This window comes from Mustela nigripes, chromosome 13, assembly GCF_022355385.1.
Source record: "Mustela nigripes isolate SB6536 chromosome 13, MUSNIG.SB6536, whole genome shotgun sequence".
Taxonomy (NCBI): domain Eukaryota; kingdom Metazoa; phylum Chordata; class Mammalia; order Carnivora; family Mustelidae; genus Mustela; species Mustela nigripes.
This window is the reverse complement of record NC_081569.1, coordinates 19,449,931-19,465,077: the sequence shown is the minus strand read 5'-3', so window position 1 is coordinate 19,465,077 and position 15,147 is coordinate 19,449,931. Positions and strand designations below refer to the sequence as shown.

The window sequence follows — 15,147 nt, the reverse complement described above, 5'->3', positions numbered from 1 at the left end:
GTTGGGCCGCTGCCTTCGGCTCAGGTCATGATCTCAGGTCCTGGGATAGAGTCCCACATCGGGCTCTCTGCTCGGCAGGGAGCCTGCTTCCTCCTCTCTCTCTGCCTGCCTCTCTGCCTACTTGTGATCTCTCTCTGTCAAATAAATAAATAAAATCTTTAAAAAAAAAAAAAAAAAAAACAAGCCTGGTATTTCCTTCAAAATAAGGGGGGAGCTAGGGTACAATGCATTCTAAGTATAGATAAAACTGATCATAATTTGTTAACCGTATCTGTTAATGGTAATGTGGGGCTTTTTATACTCTACACATACTTTTGTATGGATATGAAATACTTCCACTTTCAAAAAAAGGAAGAGGCGCCTGGGTGGCTCAGTGGGTTAAGGCTCAGGTCATGATCCCGGCGTCCTGGGATCGAGCCCCACATCTGGCTCTCTGCTCTTCGGAGAGCTTGTTTCCTCTTCTCTCTGCCTGCCTCCCTGCCTGCTTGTGATCTGTCAAATAAATAAATAAAATCTTTAAAAAAAAAAAAAAAAGGAAGGTATCTTGAAGGGATTAGGAAAAATTTTTAAAGTTTTTCTTTAAATTCCAATATAGTTAACATATTGTGTAATAATAGTTTCATGTGGGGGTGCCTGGGTAGCTCAGCCTGTGAAGCATCTGCCTTCAACAAGACCATGACATCGGGATCTGGGATCGGGGCCCGCACTGGGCTCCCCACTCAGCCTGTAGCCTGCTTCTCCCTCTGCCTCTGCACTCCCCCCACCACTGCCCCACTTATAGGCATACATTCTCTCCCCCTCTCTCAAATAAATGAAAATCTTTAAAAAAAAAAAAACAAAAACAAAATAACTATTGAAAAATATTAGTTTCAGGTGTCAATATAGTGATTCAACACTTCCATACAACACCTGGTGCTCATCACAAGTGCCCTTATTCCCCATCACTTATTTCATCCACCCGTACCCAAAACCATCAGTTTGTTCTCTATAGGTAAGAGTCTGTTTCTTGGTTTCTCTCTGGCTCTCTCCCCACCCCACCCTCTGCTTGTTTTGTTTCTTAAATTCCATATGAGTGAAATCATGTATTTGTCTTTCTTTGACTGGTTTATTTCCCTTAGCATTATACTCTCTAACTCCATCCATGTCCTTGCAAATGATAACATTTACTTCTTTTTGATTGCTGAGTAATATTCCATTATATATGACTCACATCTTTATCCAGTCATGAGATGATAGACACTTGGGTTGTTTCCATAATTTGGCTATTATTGATCATGCTGCTACAAACATTAAGGTGCACATATTCCCTATGAATTAGTATTTTTGCATACTTTGGATAAATATCTGGAAGTACAATTGCAGGATCTTAGGGTGGTTCTATTTTCCACTTCCTGAAAAACCTCCATACTGTTTTCTAGAGTGGCCACACCAGTTTGCATTCAGACCAACAGTACAAGAGGGTTCTTCTTTCTTCACATCCTTGCCAACACCTGTTGTTTCTTGTGTTCTTGATTTTACCCATTCTGACAGGTATGAAGTAATATCTCATCGTAGTTCTGATTTGCTTTTTCTTGAAGATTAGTGATGTTAAGCATCTTTTCATGTGTCTTTTGGCCATCTGTAGGTCTTCTTTGTGTTTTTTTAAGTTTTGGGTTTTTAAAAAATATTTTATTTATTTATTTATTTATTTCTCAGAAAGAGAGAGCGAGCGCGCGCACAAGCAGGCAGAGTCAGAGAGAGAAGCAGGCTCCCTGCTGAGCAAGAAGCCTGATGCAAGACTCGATCCCAGGAACCTGGGATCATAACCTGAGCTGAAGGCAGCAGCTTAACCAACTGAGCCACCCAGGTGTCCCTTTTTTTAAGTTTTTATTTAAATTCCAACTAGTTAACGTAACCGTGTAGTATCAGTTTCAGGTACACAATATAGTGATCCAATACTTCCATACAACACTTGGTGCTCATCCAACCAGTGCGCTCCTTAATGAGGGGACCAGAAATTAATTACTGATCTAGGAAAGACCCAAACAAAGAATGCTGCTACCAAGATGCCAGGCCAGTAAGTAAATTTTCAGCAACTCCCTCCCTTCAGAAAGGAAAAAAGCAGTTAGATCTGGAGATGTGCTGGTACATTTTGCTTCCAGGCTGGCTTTAATCTGGTCTATTATCAGTAAGTGAGTAACAGAGTCTTTAAAAGGCCACTCTAAATCTAGGAAGGACATCGGATATTGATTAAATAACCAGCAGAAAGTAAGCACAAGTTGCCATAGTGTTACAAAGACAAAGTATACGGAGCTTAAAGGAGAGTTCTGACCTAATTTGGGGGCTCAGGACATGGTTCTTGAGGAAAAGAACTGGAACGGATGCTTGGTGAATGAGGGATGAAGGCAGGGAAGCTTTCCAGGTGCAAGAGACCTTGCGTTGGGAAAGTCCTTCTTTCACTCACTTAAATAATATTTAAGAGTTTATTATATCTTAGACGCTGTGTTAAGTTCTGTGTTTATTCTCCTGGAGTTTACAGTCTGGTGGGAGGAAAAAAAAATCACAACTTTATAATCGCAGGCTTAAATACTACAAAGGAAAGAAAAACAGTGTCTTAAGAGAACTCAGAGAAACTTGGCAGGAAGTGCAACATCTACGAGGAACCAAAAAGGACAGCATAGTTTGAGAACACAGAGCAAGGAGGAGACAGATACAAGATGAGGCCAGAGGAATAGGCAGGGTTCAAATAATCCGGAAGGACCTTAACAACCATAGTATGGATTTTGGTCTTATTTCTAAAGGCAGTAAGAAGTCTAGGAGTTTTAGGAGAGATTGTGCTGGGGTGGGAAACTAATAAAACTTGGGTTTTGAAAAGAGTGAGAAAGAAGGGGTATATTATACTTAGGCAGCTACTACAGGAATCCAGAGAGACTATAATGTGTATGTATGTGTATATATGTTGGGGGAGGGGAGGAGAGCTAGAGGGAATGCTAGAGAATACAGACGCAACAAGTGGAAAACTACAAAGTGCTCAAGAGTTAAAAACAATGAAATCTGCTAATCACTCATTCACCATATTGGGTAGATATTCAAACTGTGCACCGGATTTAGAATGGTCTATAATTTCTATTCTCTAATCCATCAGAATATAAAGATTGCATGCCTTACTTAATGCTATTATAATAAATTTTTCTAAAGTATCTCAGAGCCCATGGACTTCTCTGAAATCATAGCACATCCTGCTGGGCTGGGCAGACCACCTCTGTCCAGTATCAAATAATAAATATATACATACATAAATACACAGATTAAATGTTCATACACGGATGCACACACAGAAAACCCTAATTCCTGCATGGCTCTTCTCTGATATTAAGATGGGGGCACTTAAAATGTTTTCTTAAAAGATAACAGTCTAGGGCGCCTGGGTGGCTCAGTGGGTTAAGCCTCTGCCTTCAGCCCAGGTGATGATTTCAGGGTCCTGGGATCAAGCCCCACATGGGGCTCTCTGCTTGGCGGGGAGCCTGCTTCCCCCACTCTCTCTGCCTAGTTGTGATCTCTCTCCCTCTGTCAAATAAATAAATAAAAATCTTACAAAAAAAAAAAAAAGATAACAGCTTAACATAATGGCTTACTATGTGCTGGGCACTGTGCAGAGTGCACAACCACCATGAGATGGGTACTGTCGTCATTATCTGCATTTCATGGATGAGAAAACAGCTATCAAGTGGTAGACTCGAGATTCAGATTCCAGAGCCTAAACTCATATATAAAGCAACTTAGGGTTATTCAAGGATAACCTTTCCAGTCCTTATTTTACTTGGTCTCTCTCTACATAGGATCTGGCCACCTACCAGGTCTCTTGAAACTTTTTTTTTTTTTTTGCTGGCCTTTCCCTGTGCCACGACCCTCATACCACATTCAAATTAAGAACTGCTATTCATGAAAGGACCATTAAGAGAGAACCACCATTTTTGGAAAACAGATCTAAAATACATGTGATCAATTGCCTTTTATTCAAAAAATATAAAGCAAATCAATAAGAAAAAGTCCCACAGAAAAGTATACTTGAACAGGCAGACTATAAACATGAAAAATTGCTCAATCTCACCTAGTCAAAGAAATACAAATTAAAACTACAATGAGACTATATGTACTAAAGACCCACCAGAAGGGCTAAAATTAAAGTTTCTAATAACACCAAGTACTGGTGAAAATGCAAAGCAAAAGGAACCCTCATTCACTGATGATGAAGATCATAAACTGGTACAACCTCTTTGAAAAACATAATATTCAATTACTATTTCAATTACTAAAATTGAAGATACACTAAATAATCCAGCAGCAATTCCAACCTTAAATACGTATCTTAGAGAAATATATGTGTGTTCACCAAGAGAAATGTAGAAGTGTTTATGGAAGCATTACTCTTAACAACCCAAATTAGGAAATAACCCAAATGTCCATCAATAGCAGAAGGAATAAACTGGTATATTCATGCAATAGAACACTATACAGCAATGAGGATGAATAAATTCATACACAACAATATATGAATCTTAAAAACATAAAGTCAAAACAGTGATGGGGGGGCGCCTGGGTGGTTCAGTGGGTTAAAGCCTCTGCCTTTGGCTCGGGTCATGATCTCAGGGTCCTGGGATCAAGCCCCACATGGGGCTCTCTGCCCGACAGGGAAGCCTGCTTCCTCCTATCTCTCTCTGCCTGCCTCTGCCTACTTGTGATCTCTGTCAAATAAATAAATAAAATCTTAAAAACAAAAACAAAAACAAAAAAAAACAGCGATGTACCTTAGGCAGATCACAACCTATGGATCTTATGGTCAAGACAAGGGCTACCTTATGAGGGTAATACTGTTAGGAACAGGCAAGGCGGGAAGCTTCTGAGAAGCTGGCAATGTTTTATTCCTTGACCTGTATGGTGTTTACACGGATGTTCACGTTATAATAATTTATTAATGCGTATGTGCTGTATAGACTTTCACATAGGTCCTATATCTCACAGCAAAAAGGCATAAAAAATGACATCAGCTGACAATATTTAAGTCAAGATAATTTACACAAAAATCCAGATTTACAACCTGTTTTAAAAAACTGGAAGATCTGGCCTGCCTTGCCTCCTACTATGCCTACAATCAGCTGGAGCTGAGCAATACCTACTTCCTTCAGATCAGCTTGCATTTCTCTGACTGCCGCAGTGCCTTGTTGTCTCCCGGCTTTCATGATTCATGCTATCTACCTGGTCTAAAACCCACCTAACACCATTCCACACTTACCTCTGTGACACTCTTTTAGCACACACGAACTTATGTATAAGCATGTGCATGTATGAATTACAAAGCATATAAGCAAGATAAAGCATCAAGCAACCTCACATTTAAAATAGAAGTGATAGTAGTACCTAACAGAGTTGTTAAGATTAAATGAAATAATGCACACAAAAGACGTAACTGAGTACTTGTCACAGAATCAGTGCTCAATATTAGGGGGCTATTTATTATTGACACACATTTCTCAAATTGACAACACATGTAAATCTACTTGCAGGGCTGCTGTCCTCTGGTTTTATAGACAACACAGCAGAAAAATAGGGTTGGTATAAATTTGTTTGATCAGATACTTCAACACGTATTAGTGTTAAAAACAACCAGTAAATAAATCTTCCAAAGTTCCTTTACATGACACTATGGAAAAGACTTCCTACAATTAGACTTTGAAAAGCAGGACTGTTTTACTTGTTCTGTCCAAAGCAAACCTGATTGTGGCTTTTATTGGCCTGATCAGAGTTAGGTAAACGGGTACCTACTAAAATATACTTTAAGAGGATGAATTTTAAGACCTTAGTCATAAAATACCCTCAAAACTAAACTTTAGTTTTGACTTTTGACTTTTTGAGGTGAACATCATATGAATACCAAAAGCAGCTTTCTATATTTCACAGTTGTCATACTCCAGCGACAGGCTAATCTAGGCTGATCTAATTCTTGTCCAAAGACAGAGGAATACAATATTTTTCTAAAAACAAAAACAAACAAAAAAACCAACCAACCACAAAAATCTACTTCAAACTTTTTTTTTTTCCCTGAAGCCAGTTTGGTAGTTAAGTCCTTATACAATACTATGAATTTGATCCACGAATACAATGAAAACTAATGAACTAGTTATCCACATCTCACAAAAGTAATGCTGAGCAAAAGAAGCCATACACAACAGAAGCCACACTGGAAGGTTCTGTTTGTGTAAAGCTCACAGGCAAAACTACAGTGTTCAAGGAATGCATAATTAAGTGGTAGATTATAAAGAAAAGCTAGAAAATGAGTACCACAGAAGACAAGATAGTTATAATCTTTGGGAGAAAGAGGCTATGATCCAGAAATGGCACGTTAGGAATTCTAGAACTTATCATCATGTACAGTATTTTCTTTGTTGCTCTCCACTCACACAGTTAAAATGCTCTATAAATACAGAGATATGTTCAGTGTTCTATCTCAAGCATCTTCAACAGGATTTGGCACATGCTAGCTTCCCAATAAATATCTGTTGAATGTGAAATAAAGTTTCAAAGACTCAAATTGTTCCATATTTCACACCTTGTCAGACTCTAAATATAACAGGAACAGCTAGCATACTGTGCATCTTGCATGTCAGTATTCTCAATGAGTTGTAAGTAAATTCTGACTATAATTCTTAACCTTTTTCTCCTTTTGAGATACTTTTACCAAACATGCATACAATACTTACATAGATGTATCCAGATTCGATTAAAACATTTTTAAAAAACAGGGAGAAGGGGGTGGGATTATGGACATTGGGGAGGGTATGTGATTTGGTGAATGCTGTGAAGTGTGTAAACCTGGTGATTCACAGACCTGTACCCCTGGGGATAAAAATATATGTTTATCAAAAATAAAAAATTTAAAAAAAAAAACTGTAAAAAAAAAAAAAACATTTTTAAAAAACTAACAAAGAAAAATACCAAAACTCATGTGTTATAGCAAGCCCAAGCTCTAGATATGACTCTACCATCTTCCCCAACCAAAAAGCACACAGGATGTTGTGTTATTATAAGATGACCATAAGTGTGATCGTATTTTTTATGGGTAAACAATGTAAAACTGTATTACAGTTTCATAACTGATTATTATAGAATAAAGCAGTTGGAAACTATAAGCTTCTAGAGGACAGGGATCCAAACAAAAGGTGTTCAATGAATGTTTCTTGGGTTAACAACAAAAAAATTAGCTATCACTGAAATCCTATAATTATGAACTGAAGTTGAGAGGTAACTGAATTATGTTTAATTCAGTCATCAGAAATTGTACCAACCCCAAAGATTACTAGTGACAATTCCAAAAGAGTGAAAATTGCTACAATAACCAAGAAAAAATGATGAACTTTCAATCCTGGGGAATATATACTATTTAAAAAAAAAACCGTATTTCAGCAAATCAAAAAAACTTTTTTAATTAAAAGAAGCATAAGCTAACTTTATGTTCTTAATTAGTATCCATCTAAAGTAGTATTAACTCCTGTGTTCATATCCCTTCTGGGCACAATAAACTAGAACGATTGAGGTCATTCATCAGTCAGTTCAATTCTTAGCATTTCACTTGCACGAAAGAGTTACTAGGTTGTTCTGATACAAACCTACAACACAAACTAAAAAAACTTATCTTTTGATCTATCCAAAGTTAAGCGCCATCTGAGACTCAGGATTTAAAACTACATATATAACAGTCAGGGCTTTGTTATTAAGTCTCAAATGGTATGTTTTATGGTATGAATTCTGGCAACACGGGTCTTTTGTTCTAAAGCAGTGTTTCTGTGATATAGTTTATCACACAAGAATCTATTATTTTCATTCATTTTTAAGGTATAAAATGAAATTCCATACTCCTATACTCACTGCACTCTTCTTATTATTAAGAATTCATCTGTTTCAGAAGGAATGGAAATAAAGCACCTGGCTAACCCATAAAGGAGCAACCTGAAGCTACTCTTCTCTACAATAAATAAATAAAGAAGCGCTCTAGGTCAGAGATACCGAAAGGGCGATATTTATTGCTGCCTTATACTGGAAACACTGTTCTGAAACTTAGCAATTTTAGATGAAATTTAAAACCAAGTAAACTATAATAAACAAATGAACAAACCCTCAGTAAACTATTCTAACGTCTCCCTCTTCTTCTTCTTACCAGATTAAAAGCTGCTAAACTAGAAAGGTTTTTCAAGACTGCCTTTCAAAATTCAGAGATGCAAAGCAAGTTCCAGTCAAGTTATTTCAGAAATATACCAGTCATCAACAACTTTCTCTTAGTCTCATTTAATATTTAATCAGAAAACTCTACTAATAAAAAAATAACTGCTCATTCCACTAGCCTGTCTTCAGCCACCGTGCTCAGTCAGTACTGGATACCAAGTGCACGTGTTGTGTCCATGAGCCTAGAAAGAGCAGTCAGGGATGGGTAGTCTGTCCCATACACGAATTTACACGAATTTACAGCTAGACTAATGGTCTTTCAGTAGACTGAAATTTAACCAGTCAGGATTATGTCAAGAAACGGGATCACATTTCCAATTTTCACCAAAATCATTTTTTAAGACCTTTTCCTTAGCAGCATGGTAATCTGTCTTATTTATACTGTTTTATTCTTAGAACTGTACAGCGTTTACATTTGGTCTCTAAATAGAAAAGAAAGATTAAAGACCAAGTAAAAGTCAAAGAGTACATTGTTTCCAGGACTGAAAAAAGTGACTGAAACTACTGTAATCTTTTTCCTTCAAACCAAACAAGGAACAGTCCCATCATTACACCCATCAATGCCACAGATTGGTCTTAAACTCATTATCTGGTGTTTGTGGATGGCTGACCTTCTCTATCACTTACTGACAATAATCAATGAGCAGCAGGAGTCTTTTTTTTTTTAAATATTTTATTTATTTGTTTATTTGGGGAAGACGTAAAGAGAGAACCTCAAGCAGATGCCCTGGCGAGCCGAAGCCTCATGTAGGGCTCCATTTCATGACCCTGAGATGAGTCCTTCTTAAATATAAAATAAACGTTTAAGATATAAACATGAAAACATTGGTATCTTAAAAAAAGGGGGGGGCCATCCCCTATCCTTACAGTGTAGTGGAGTTTATGCCATTGCACAATCTGAGAGAAAAGGCACAGTATGATTTGAAAAGTAGCTCTCTTACAGAGCGGTCCTAAAATAAACTTAAGAGTTGTAAATACAGTCAGGATGATCAACGAAGAACATAAATTACAGTTTTAACCATAAATATCTAAAATGCTAACATAAAAAAATAATTATAAAAAATGCTAACATAAAAGCCTCTTGCCTTTAATATTGTAAAAATATTCCTAGTGAAAAATAAGTAATGTATAAACTTATTAGCAAATCCAGAAATATATTACTACAGTGAAGCTCATTAAAAGTTGGCAGACACAATCAACTAAATTCTCATAAAGTCCACTGAGTTTTCCCTTTACTTTTAAAGCAATATGCGGCAAATACGCACTGGTCAGTAAGCACCTAAACTAAAACTACATTGTACCAGCCATAAAGGACACAATTCCTATCTGTAAAGACTAATTTTCTACAGTTCTTAACTTTCAAATGTTCAGCTATTAAGAAAAGTCCAAGGGCGCCTGGGTGGCTTAGTCATTTCAGTGTTCAACTCTTGATTTCAGCTCAGGTTTCAATCTCGGGGTTGTGAGTTCAAGCCCTGAGTTCAAGTGTACACCCAGCTTTTTAAAATACATAAGCAAATAAAAATAAATTAAAAATAAAGAAAAGTACCTTGTACCTCACTTGATATAATAAATCAATTCCTAAGAAGTGATATAAATTATTTTTATACTTCATTATGCTATAATTTTAGAGATTACTACAAGAAAAAAAAATACTGCTCCTGAAACATAATGGAAACATTTAAGCAGCAAAATCTAGTAAGCATTTATGATAGTACAATCTTCTATTTTATTGCTTCCTCCAAAGTGAAACAGCTTGAAAATCCAGAAGACACTGCAACTTCCTTCAGCCACTTTCTGTGATTCAACCAATAGGAAATGTTCCTAATAATTATTCACACCATTTTCTTACATCATTAATTCCTTGGTGAGATAGAGAACGACCCTCAAATTCCCGTTTTCAACTCTAGAATTTTATTATCAGACGCACTAGCAATTCTGTTTGCAATTCATGTATACTACACATACAAAAACCTTTTCCTTTAATTATTTCCTAAATTAACATCACATACAAAGAGGCCCTTTCCACCCAGGTGTATTTTTTTAAAAAGTTTTCTACACTTTCTTCTAGTATTTTATAATCTATTTTATTTGCTCTTATTCAAACATTTCATTTGGATTTTTTTTTTTTTTTGGCCTGTGGTTTAAAGCAGGAAACTACCATTAAAAAAAGGATAACCAATAGTCCCAGCACTTAGTAAAAATAACCCATCCTTTCCCCTATTTTTATCATATTTTCCTAACTTTTCTCTCTCGCTAACTGAATTTAGGCAAATTATTTTATGTATTTCAACTTCCTCATCCATAAAGTAGGGGTAATAGTAATGTTCACTTCATAGGATACTATAAGAATTAAATCAGTTAATTTATGTTAAGCACTTAGAACAATACCTGACACATTAAATGCTGATGATGATACTAACCAAAAACTCAAATACAATACTGTTCCTGGATTCTGTGGTTCCACTGTCTACTCCTGAGCTGAAAGACTGCTTTAAATTACTCTGAATTTATAACACATTAGGTTTTCAAGGAGGGCCTTCTTTATCCAAAATTTCATGGCTATCATTCATTTATTTTACCAGATAAACTTTCTCATTATATGCCAAGTTTTCTGCAATACCACTGAAATTCTATTTGGAATTATAGTACATGTATATGTGTGTATATATCGACTTGGGGAAACTGTTATATTCTACAATACTGACTCTCCCCATCTCCCTCATCTAATTTATTCAGATTTTATGTCCTTTAAAAGAACACGTAATTTACCAACAAACGTTGTATTTATTCCTAGGCAGGCTCTTTTTGGAGAAAAACTTAGAGGAATTTATTAGAATTTTAAATGCACATACCCTTGGACCCCAAAACTCCATTTTTAAGGACATAACACACTATACTGATGCACAGATATAAATATAAAGCTACCTATTACAATAGCAAAATCCTGAAAGCAGGTTAAATGTCAATAAGGCAGCATATTCTTGGGATAACAGACTGCCCAACTACTACAAAGAATATAGAACCACAAATATTGGCTTAGAGAGTTGATCTACAACTCCTCTGCTAAAACAAAAGAGCAAGCTGCAAAATTAATGTCTTCTTTTTGTTTTTTTTCTAAGCTGAGGGTTAGGGTAGGGGAACACAAGTATCACGTGTAAAGTATTAAATACACAGTCTGGCTTGCAGTAAGCACTTCAGTCACCTCAAGATATTAAATGTGACTTGGAGAAAAGGTTGAATATTCTTTCACTTCACCTATTTTTTCATGGCCTGCCTGCCTTGTTCTACAGAAGACTTTGTGGTAAGCGCATAATACAGCATTTAAACAAAATAAACTTTCAACTCATGTTTTACTCATAAATATTTATGAATACACGTCCCTACAATGTAATATTTAAATACTGATGCTTTTCAAAATGCCATTATCAATCCCGTAATTCAGGAAGGAAAATATTGTTTCTTCTAAATCTTACTCTAACAATCCACTGAAAACTTAACCTCTCTCCATACTTCAAATAATCTTTTTAAGGGTATGTTGTCTTATTTTCCTCATGTAGTGTTATTTTAATTACAAAAATAATAAAATAGTAATAATAATAAAATGAAGTGTGTTGTCTTGGATATCAAGTACCAGAGATCACACCTCAGAAACAAAGTGACACTATGTGTAATACAGAAACAAAGCCTTTCCTCCTCTCAGAGGAAACTCCCTTAAAGGTTAAGTGAGCGAACTTACTTTAAAATCTAAGCAAAATTTTGCTTTTTGTTCTAAGTCATTGGCTCAAATTTTATCTCTAGATTGTTCTTCATCACCATAAGGTCAAAAAGGCACAAATTAAAATTTTCTTAAAAAACGAGTATTATACTCCTTAAAATATATATATATTCAGTACTAAATGTAACTGCTAATCTCCGCCTCCCAGAAAACAAAGTCCCGAGTTCAGAAACTTCAGGACCATATTATACCCTGTTCCAGATGCTATGAATAAACATTTCCAGCAAAAAATAAATACATAAAACCACTACCTTCTTATGTACTTCGATACTGTTTGAAGTAATGAACTGACTTTCCAAAAGGATTTTTACTCTTCACATTTCCGTATGCCTGTAATTGTTAAAAAGAGCAGGTACTACTGTATGATGAGAAAGACTAAATGTAGAAAAGGAAAGGGGGATTTTAACTGAGTTTACGAAACTCAGCTTTTTGACGTAACATACAAGTTAGTTTCACAGCACTGAGAAAAATGTCCTAGGACTTCAGAGCACATGTAAAAACTGATAGGAAAAAAGTGTTACTTTTCGCTAAACCCACAAGTCTTTCTTAATTTTATTTTTTAGACTTCATCGCATTGTCCATTTGTAGGAGTATTTTGTGTTACTTCTGAAAGTTTAATTCAAATTAAACTATTAAAAGTGTTAAGGGGTTCACTTTTTCAATGCTACCTTAAGCAAATTACACAGTGCGGAAAAAAATTCCGACCTGCTACACACAAAACACTGAGTGTTCTGCTGCCTCAATGTCTTATCACTAGCGCGCGCATACCACGGAGAGTGACATCAGATCGAAACTACACGGTTTCGCCGGTGACCAACCACTCCTCCACAGACGGCAGCTACCGGCTTGCTGGAGGTGGCACCCCAAACCCCGACCTCCCGCCCGCCGCAGTCTCGCCCTGAGTGTCGGCAGAACCCACTCCTGCCGCCGAGTTTGCCGGCGCCGGACCTGTTGCGCGTCCCCGCCCGCCGCGAGCCGGAGCCAGGCACCGACGCCGGCTGCAATGCACCTGCCCGGGACCGCAGCTCTGCGCGCCTGCCGCCCCCTCCTGGGTCCCCGCCCTCCGCCCGCCCGCGGGGCTCCGAGCAGCCCACGGCTCCAGCCAGCCCGGCCCACCCGCTGCCGCTCCCGGCGCCTGGGCAGTAGCCCGCGGGGAGGAGCGCGGAGCGCGGGCCCGACGAGGTCGGGCGGCCGCGTTCGCTCGGGATCGGCCCTGACGGCCTCGGAGACGCTCACCTTGGCGGCCGCGGCCCTGGCGGACATCTTGTCTCTCTCCAGCGCCGCGCGAGGTTCCTCGGACCCAAAACTCCGAGCCACCAACCCGCCGGCTCCTCACGCCACAGACCAGATAAACATCTCCCTGGAGCAAGCGGTGTCGGGGGCGGGGGCGGCCGCAGAGGCACGGCCCACGGGGAGGGGACTCAACTCGGACAAAAGTCCGGGAAGCGCCCCCCCCGCCCGCCCCGCCCGGGTCTTCTCCGCGGGGCACGCCCGGCCGGCGCCTCCCTCCGAGTGCGGCCACTCGCTCGGCCTCCCAAAGCTCCCACAGCCCGAACACGGCGGCCCCGCCCGCTCGCCACTGGCTAGCCTCGGGGGCGTCCGGCCGTCCCCGCAGTCCGCCCGGTGGCTCCTCAGAAGCCGGCTTCCGCACGTAACTTCCCTGGAGCCAGCCGCGGGGAAAGGACCCAACCGCGGAGAATGGACCAGGCGCCCACGGGCTGAGCCAGCGCCCGCAACTGCGGGAGGCCACGCAAACCTGCCGGCCCGGCCCGGCCCACTGAGCATGCCCGGCTGGGCGGGGGGCGGGGCCACGATGGGGGTGGGGCCACGACGGGGGCGGAGCCGCTTCCTCCCGAGGTCCGACCCCAGTCGCGGAAGGAAAAGCCCAGTCTCGGAAGGAAAAGCCCAGTTTCCGAAGTACTTGGTGGACAGTTTCCGCTGGCATGCGAGTCTTCCTGTTTGTTTTTATCAAAGGTCCAGCAGAAACCGTCCCCGAGAAGAAAGCCCCTGTATACCAAAGCTTTTTCGATTTCTAGCAGAGACTTGTCCACTTGGCTCCTCAAGCCACGACTGATCAGCCCCCGCGCAAAAGGGCTGCTGGAAAGGCTGGCCACCTTTCCTGACAACAGTTTCCTTAACGTCGTGAATATCGATGGTCACAGCTGTCACCACATGCCTGGGCCTTGCTTTCCCACTGAAAGCAGAATGCGTTTTTACGTAAAGCACGTCCTGGCTTTCATCTCTAAAGTGCTCCTAACAGGATCGAAATGATTGCTCTCCTTCTCGACAAACCGATGGTGCTAAAACTAAAATTGGGAAGGTTGTGGGCACTCCTGGGCAAGCAGACTGGGAAAGACCCAAGAGAACTGTGATATCGTGGCCCACCCACATTAGGCCTCAAGATACATCCAAAGTCTCACCCACCTCTGTAGGCAGGGATTTCCAAAGTATATTTTTGGCAACCAAAATGCTGCAGTTCTTCGTGGTGAGTGAAGGGCTCAGGGGGCCTTCCATTTCTGAAGCCAGTCTCCAGCCCATATCTGGGCAGAAAAGGAGGTTAAAGACTTGCAGCCCATGGTCCAAGTTTAACCATTCTCTGCAAACATTTCCCACAATGCCGACTGCTTTGCTAAACGCCAAATACCTAAGAAACCATTCCCAGCCTCATTATTACTCACTTTGTAAAATGTAAAGCTCTCCGCAAATGTCAGAAATTCTTCGAAATAATAAATAACATTTTAAAATTATTACCTAACCTAGTGCCATAAAAGGTACACAAGAAAGGGGGGAAAGGCAAAAACACCAGGTTTCAAACAATGATTTTGTTTGGAATTCAACTATATGGAAAGATCAAACTTCTCCTAGCCAAGAAATATCTGTATATCATATACAAATATCTATTAAGATCCCAAAGTAGGGACGCCTGGGTGGCTCAGTGGGTTAAGCCGCTGCCTTCCGCTCGGGTCATGATCTCAGGGTCCTGGGATTGAGTCCCACATCGGGCTCTCTGCTCAGCGGGGAGCCTGCTTCCCTCTCTCTCTCTGCCTGCCTCCCCATCTACTTGTGATTTCTCTCTGTCAAATAAATAAATAAAATCTTAAAAAAAAAAAAAAAAA

General features: G+C 39.7%; 1 protein-coding gene across 6 annotated transcripts in view; it reads right to left on the bottom strand.

The window, feature by feature from the left end:
- TJP1 (tight junction protein 1) overlaps positions 1 to 15,147 on the bottom strand; it is a 243,038-nt gene that overhangs the window by 92,495 nt on the left and 135,396 nt on the right. Inside the window, exon 1 of one of the 6 annotated variants that reach the window (XM_059371695.1) lies at positions 13,268 to 13,388. The exons of the other annotated variants lie outside the window; for them this stretch is intronic. Coding sequence (XP_059227678.1) covers positions 13,268 to 13,294 — 27 coding nt within the window. The 5' untranslated portion in view covers positions 13,295 to 13,388. Of the gene's footprint in view, positions 1 to 13,267; positions 13,389 to 15,147 lie in introns of those variants that run through there. 6 annotated transcript variants of the gene reach the window in all.